The following is a 7,812-nucleotide window of genomic DNA, read 5'->3' as shown; positions in this document are numbered from 1 at the left end:
GTTCAAACCCTTTCGGAAGCAAGCCGTTCTTTCCTTGAGCCTATTGAATATACCTATTCATCCGACAACACGTTTTTGTTTTGTAGCTTCCAAGATAATCGAACTTTAATAAATTTGTATAAATTAAGGGCCAAAAAGTTGTCTATATATTTGTCAGAAACCGTTTTGGCATACAAGGAAAATGTGACATTGACCTTTGAGTCCTTGATTGCCAAAAAAATGCTCTAATGAAGTTTGAGAGGCCATGGTAAAGTTATCGGTCGGAAACCGTTTCGAAATACAAGGCCAATGTGACATTTAACTTAGTCACTGCGACCTCAAAATCGCAAAAAGGCAAAATGTGACCTTTGAGACTTTGACCCCAATATCAATAGCGGTCATCTATTCTCCAAGATCAATGAAATTATGAAGTTTTCGTGTGGTTGGCCCATGCGTTTTGAAGTTATTGATCGGAAAAAGTGTTGGACGGACCGGTAGACGGACAAACATTATGGTGGAAACCAATATGCGCCCTCTTCTTCGAAGATGGGGGCATAATTATGTGGAATTTTATATGAAAGCTTAATGACAAAGCATATTTAATATTTCACTCTAAAGAAAACAGAATGCTCATTTGCTGCTTTTTAATTCTATTTTTTATCTCTAGTGTATCCACCGCTGCATTTTGTTAAAGACGTCAAAACATTTATATCAAAGAGATTATCATTTTATAAAGTGAAACATGAAAGGGAAAAAAGATCAAAATTAAAACAAATCAATTAATTTCATATGTAAAGAAGGAGAAACAAGAATGAGCTTAGCAATAATAAACCGCCGTAGTAAACGATGTTAAACCATTTTTGGTACCTGTCCGACAAGAACCGGGAAAGGGATGGCAGATATCCCGTATACATACCGGAAGTCAGGATGAAATCAAACAGCTCACGACCGAAAAAAAAAAACAACACCTAAAGCTTACCGCCGTATAATGCGCCCAACATATCACCAAGTCCTAACACTACGTTTGCTATCGCCATAGCCTGAGGGTATCTCTCCGGACCAACGGCCTCGAACATTATTCCTGGAATCTGGGAAGTAGCCGTTGCAAACGTCATTCCATACACAATACACGCGGCAACCAGCGACCGGAAGTCGTTTAAGTTCAATATTATCACATGCATAACGGCTATTATCAAGTAAAAATAGGTCCAGTGATAAAAAGACGGGTACCTGTAAAGTAAGATTCTTTTGCAGCATTTATGAGCATCTTAACCTATACAAAGTTGCACTTGCAAACTGAAACGAAACATCAATAATATGCTAGTTTTACGTATATTGCATAAAAACAACTATATCTTAAATATGTAATTAACCCCTAGTAAATTCTTTTTTTTCCCCAAAACTTTGAAAGAAATCATTACGCTCATTTAGTGATCATACTGGAAGATTAATCTTTTTCACTTCTTAAATACAAGGTAAATGATATTGTGGTTACAGGTAAACCTTTGCAAAGGTTTGCACTGTTGCATTGTCGGGAGATAACAGAAATAACATCTTTTGGAGTGAAACCTTTAATACAATACGACTTAAACCATGTGCCTTTATATTGACCGGAAAGCTTATCATCTCACAAATGTCGTATTGACGCTTTAAAGGTTTTATGGCGATTTTACAGACTGCAGATTACCTAAGGTGACCCTACGCGCATTATATTAAACAAAAGCGGGTACCAGAGTAAAACCACTGGCCTTCCGCAATCTAGCCCGATGGATGGCTTTATTTAATGAACGAATCAAACGTCAATAACCTACAGCGATGAAAGGCAAATGATCTGAAGTAAACAACCTTAATCGCTCGGATGGAGCACAAACTCCCCAACCATCACCTAAAGTACTATTTAAGAGACATACTTGCATTTGAGTCGGAGTAGAGCCCCACATAGCCGTCCCATAAAACTACCAATTCCGATCATAGAAACAAGAATAGATCCAACCTCACGTGTAAAGCCACGTGTCACCATGTGGTCAACAATAAACCACGCCTCAACATCTACTGTAAGATTGATATAATGCAATTATAAAACCAAAAAATAATTAAGTATTTTTTTAAGAACAGTGCAATACAGTACAGAGCAATGCAGTGCAGAGTAGTAGTACAATACCGTAACGATTAGTAAAGTGCAGTAAGTGCATTATTATGTTGTTCAGTACCGTAAAGTACAATGCAATAAAGGGCAATACATTTCAGAAAATAATTTCAAAAATATAAAATACCTGCCATGGCGATGAGTATAAAATTCACCCAAAATATCCACATAACAAGGTCCTTCAACATTGTCACATCACAATACGAATGGCCTTTTCCTTGAGATTGCTCCGTTCCCTTTGACAAATATTCACCGGAAAAATATACAATAAGTCCGCAAGGGATAGTTTGCATTGAAACCCCCGCAACAAGGACGAAAGCACCTGACCACGTATATTGTGAAATGAAAGTCTCGAACAGAAGAGGGTAAATAAGCTGGCCTACACTTATACCGGCCATTAAACAAATAAGGAAAAAGCTTGTTGAACCCGAAAATGTCCAACCGACTGTTACGAACGCAGCCAACTGGCAAATACTGAAAGCAGTACCTGGAATAAAGAATTATATAATTTCGAGAAAACGGAACTACGAGCATACAGGTATGATTGACATTACATTAGTGATGTAATTGCTAGATATGTTTGTAATTAATATAATTATTGTTGCAAATTCGTCTTGTATGTGGAATTATCTGGTTGTATGGGGTGCATAAGTGGCATTGTATTGATTAAAGATACCGTATGTCGAAATTAAGGTTTTAACAGTGTGTGTGTTTAGGTTTGTGTATCCTCGCAACCGTGAAGAGACCAACACTTAATGATCCTGTTACACAATTTATTTATGGTTTTATATCATAAATATGATGCTCAAATTAAGATTTATCAAAATTGTAAGTTCCAAAAAGCATATATTTATTCATTAAAGATATTACCGAATTAAACATTTCATGTAAATAAAGGTAGGTAATTAGAAATTTATTTTCTATAAAGTCTAAGTCAAATTTTTCAATAAGAAATGAATGTATATAATTTAATGATTACATGTAATGTGCACAAATATTTGCAGTACATATTTCACATATTCTTTGATGTATGAAAGTTGTTTTATAAGTATATATAATTTCACTTAACTCTGGTATACAACCTTAATTATAACATACAGGATCTTTAAGCAAAATTTTATATAATTATGTAAATAATCATTACTCTAAAATAATTTCAAAACATCCAAGAATATGTTAAATGAGTACCGCAAATATTTACACGCAGTATAAGTAATCATTAAAATATATGCATTCATTTCTTACTGAAAAGTTTGGTTTAGACTTTATCGAAACTAAAGTTCTAATTATCTCCCTTTATTTAAATGGAATATATCTACAAATAATGCTTTTTAGAACTTATAACATTGATAAATCTTTTAAGATCTTATTTAAGCAAAACTTGATCAAATATATGATATAAAGATCTGAAACCAAAGTGATCCCTCGGAAGCATTAATCACAACAAAATAAGATGAAAATAAAACCATAAAAAAACGGAGTTACATGATCTTTAACAGAATCCATGAAACCGAATCTAAGATGTTTTTATTGTTTTTTTTTATTTGTTTTCAATGCTATCGAGGGATCTTTTTCCAGATTGTTTTAAAATATTTCCACAAATGAACAAAATGTATTTTTGAATTAATTTATCATTGTTCGGGATAAGAAAATTCTTTAAGAATAACTAAACACGCGCACACTCAGTTAATAAACGTAATTCTCTGTCAATAAATAACTTATAACTCGTAGTAAATTACAGAAAAATAGAATCCTTAAAGAACGTCCAAAAGGACAAAATTGAAAACGTTGCCGTCTCAGTTTGATTGATTCTGTTCATGGTCGGTACTGGAAAATGTAAGTTACCCCCCCCCCCCTCTCCCCCATATAATCGGCTGAAACAGAATTCAACACAAAACAACATCGGTTATATAAAAAAGTTTGTGTATTCCTAAAGTTTACAATACCTGCTACAACTCCAGTACAAATGATAATAAGGCTGAGTTCACCAGTAAAAGCACTGACAAACAAACCAGCACAGCCCGTAAGACCGCCCAAGATAATGCAAGCTCCGGGCCCGAACCTGTGTATTAAACCAGTAAACAGTATCCCTGAAAACATTCAGTATACATCTGGTTAATTGATCTATAGAGAATATTTGTTTGATGTAATTATTACAGAAATATCTCACTAAAATGAGATATTTTCTCAATTTGCAAGACTGCAAAGCGCAGGTAAACAAAAACACCAGAAAGGTACGACGGTATACGACGCAATGAAAATTATCAGTTTTGTATAGGCTACAGACCAATGCTCTATGACAAGGTTATACCAAAGAACAAAGTTCTGGACAAAGTTCTGGACATTGCAGTTTCACACAATCAAATTAAAGTATGTTTTCCTATATCAGTCTTTATCAAGTAAATAACACCCCTGGGCGTGAACCTATATGAACAAATATCAGTTTAGAGGAAGTCAAATAGAACGCAAATTAAACACACATGCGCAATAAATGTGATGGTACGTGAAAAGTTAATATTACTTAATGACGATACCATAAATATAAGAAGTGTATGTCCCTAAATTTTACATCTTTAAAGAATCGTGCTTTTAAAGAAATCACGAAACATCCAAATGTTTTTGAATAACACGCTTATTTTTTGTAACAAAATTCTATGCTCTGTGAACAATCCTAATAGTGATATACTTAACTGGGCCATTAATTGACCCATGCATCCTTTACCCAATTTAACGGGTTTAGACCTACCACTGGCTGACGCAAACCCCATAAAGAGGCTTTGCAGCAAGACAGCTTCACCTCTGCTAGAGTCAAACACAACAACAAGTTCGGCGTACATCACACTGAGTCCATATCCGACACCATTACATACAATAATTTGCATAAAGCAAGACAGAAATATACATGCTTTTCTGCACTTTGAGGCTTCCCTGCAGAAAAAAAAGAAGAAATTTTTAAAATGACATCGACATGTTAATTAATGTCATATGGTGACTTTCCAACCCGACTGGTTGAGGAAGATTAAAGTATTACAGCAGAACAGAACCACCGATCTGTCGTTTGATGAAAATATAGTGTTTAATCTGAATTTATTGATTTATCTCAAGCACACTGGAATAGAACAACCTACCTCCGAGTCCTAAAAGTAACGAGTTTTTGTGGTGAATTACACATTTTTGTTATATAAACTAGATTCATTTTACTGTCCTACAGAAAGTAAAATGAAAGGAAAAAAATGAAATTAAATTTCAAGTACAGGTAGATAATGCAAATAAGTGAACAGCCTAGTGAGATTGCACACACATGAAGGAATGGCCTAGTTGTATACTAGTCACATTCGTTTCCAGCAGACTTAGGCTTATTTATATGGTTACATATACATTTTATAACAAATCATTGTACGCTTAAATAACATAAAACAACAAAACGCAGAGTCTTATAATAAACATAATAATGATAATAATGATAATAATGATAATTATTATTTTATTATTATAACTTTTGTATCAAGGTATGTAAAGAATAATATCATTAAAATAGATTTTATCTAAGTTACAAGCTTACCGTTTTACACTATCAACCGGAATATCATTGCCTAACAAAAGCGTCTCCTCTGAGAGTATATGTTTTGTATCCATTCTTTATATGTCTCGTGTATTAGCTTCTATATGTATAGACTTACCTTGAACTAAACGCTACTTAATATGCCAGGACAACGTAAACCAGTGTATAGGTTATAGGTAAAGTTCTAATCTGACGACAGTATAGACCCCTGTCACGCAGCATGCAGTCACGTACAGTCGAACGAAATACCGGTATATACAGATTGCCCAGCATCGCGCAAGCCTCTTTTACATACTATGGGAAATTCTTATTTTGACGCAGATAAATCGGGTATTCCGTTATTCTTTATTTAAATCACGAGTTTTAAAGTTTTATACTGATTAAAAGATCAGTTAAAATAATTTTGTGTACGGCACCGACATGTTAATAACACATCAATAACAGTTTTAGATTATTTATTGCATGCATATCATCATGAACAACAGAACAACGACGTTTATTGCATAAGATCTATTTTTCTTTTTTAAAATGGTGAATGGGACCTTGATAGCCATTCGTGAATAAAATATAAATATCATGCATCTTTATTCATAAGCATGAATTTAACACTACTGATAGAGCGATAGGTTAAACCGGTAGATAATGTAAGATTGAGAATGTTAAAACCGTATATATAAATGTTTAAGTAAAACGGACCATAAAACGGACCCATATAAAGAGTCCGGTACGATAAACATCGGAGCCTTTCTGGGCACTTCATTATTGCAAAAACATATATTCAATCTATATTAAACTTTAAAGTACTATGGACCAGAATAAATCCCATCTTGCTCACAGACAAAATAATTTGCATTATGATTGAGTTAAATTCTGCACTCTGTTTAATGTTAACTGAATGCAATATCATCTCATTTCGACTTCATCTAATCCACACAGTAGGGATCAGCATACAATTCTAATTTGAATACCTCGCGGATTCATAATGAATTCAATATTAATTCGGATCGAAAGTAGTTCTACCACGTGAGTTCAGATGTAAACAGAACCCCAAGTTGTTATATTTGTAGTATAAAAATGGAATGTGCTTATTTTACATCCAACAGAAAATAAAATAAATTTCCGTAAAATTATGTAACCAGTAAATAAAAGAATGCTCAACTTCAAACGATTATAGCCAAGTCCGGAATGTCGTGTGCAGGCCGGTGTACAAGTTGTAATTTTGATTAAAAGCTTAATAATTAATTATTTAAGCTCAGATAAGACCGAAAACCGTATCTGTTCATACAATTGTGTTCGAGGTCTTCATTCTAATTCTAAATGAATATGACGACAAGATCCGACTGCATGTACGTATTTCAGCCGCAATATTAGTATTTTCTCATTCTCTTTCATTCCCTCGGTACGTGCACGTCGTTGAAGCGCTGTGGGCACCGACAGATTTTGTCTTTGACCAAGGACACTGCTGACTGGTTAAAATCCTAGTTTTGCTTTTGTACATGGAGGTCATATCCTAGATGTCACACTATTAGTCATTATCAATTAAGAGTTAAGTCTATCCCTCATTCTATAGATATCTTGACTGAAGCCGATGGGTGTGACCCTAAAGAGTAGGCAGGGAAGACTTGGAACGGTCAAAACTTGGGTGTGTGATAGACCCTAGTACATGTACGCGATGACAGCTTCAAAATGTATGAACTTTGCTTGGCACCAACATTCCTTATTATGGCTATCTGATTCATTATTGTCACATGACACTGTGCGAATAACTGTTCTTTGTCAACTGTACTGTGATATACTTCCGGCTTGAAAGTCTAATTAATACACGGAGGTAAATTATGATCACTTTTGCGCTTCAAAATTAATCCATTTAAAGAAATGACTGGTGACATGTCCGGGCTCTGTTCTGATAGCGAAAGCTTCTGTGATACCTTAACGGGCTGATTGACCCCTTTTAAAAAGAAGACAGTATTTTCTCAACTAACGTTTGATGTTACAGTTGGAAACACCCTCACTTTAAAATATGCTTTACGAAACTTGTCTTAAGGATATTTTCCAATGAAGTCTGTAATATTTACTGATCTACTAGTTATCACAACAAAATAAGAACCAGTTAAATTGAAAATAC

General features: G+C 34.3%; 1 protein-coding gene across 2 annotated transcripts; it reads right to left on the bottom strand.

Moving 5' to 3' along the window:
- Positions 1 to 942: 942 nt before the first annotated feature.
- Positions 943 to 6,161, bottom strand: LOC132734105 (monocarboxylate transporter 3-like). 2 transcript variants are annotated; one of them, XM_060720824.1, is made up of 6 exons: positions 5,806 to 6,161; positions 4,872 to 5,053; positions 4,072 to 4,215; positions 2,253 to 2,612; positions 1,890 to 2,031; positions 943 to 1,209 (listed from the first exon to the last, which is right to left on the bottom strand). In XM_060720824.1, exons 2-6 carry the CDS (start codon positions 5,005 to 5,007, stop codon positions 948 to 950), a joined length of 1,044 nt encoding a protein of 347 aa, XP_060576807.1. In that variant the 5' UTR covers positions 5,008 to 5,053; positions 5,806 to 6,161; the 3' UTR covers positions 943 to 947. The 2 variants fall into 2 exon arrangements, with proteins under 2 accessions (XP_060576807.1, XP_060576806.1); XM_060720823.1 differs by lacking the exon at positions 5,806 to 6,161 and adding an exon at positions 5,688 to 5,791.
- Positions 6,162 to 7,812: the final 1,651 nt, after the last annotated feature.

This window comes from Ruditapes philippinarum, unplaced genomic scaffold (assembly GCF_026571515.1).
Source record: "Ruditapes philippinarum isolate M1 unplaced genomic scaffold, ASM2657151v2 ctg8115_1_1_1_1, whole genome shotgun sequence".
In the NCBI taxonomy this organism is placed as follows: Eukaryota; Metazoa; Mollusca; class Bivalvia; order Venerida; family Veneridae; genus Ruditapes; species Ruditapes philippinarum.
This window is presented reverse-complemented; position numbering and strand designations above follow the sequence as displayed.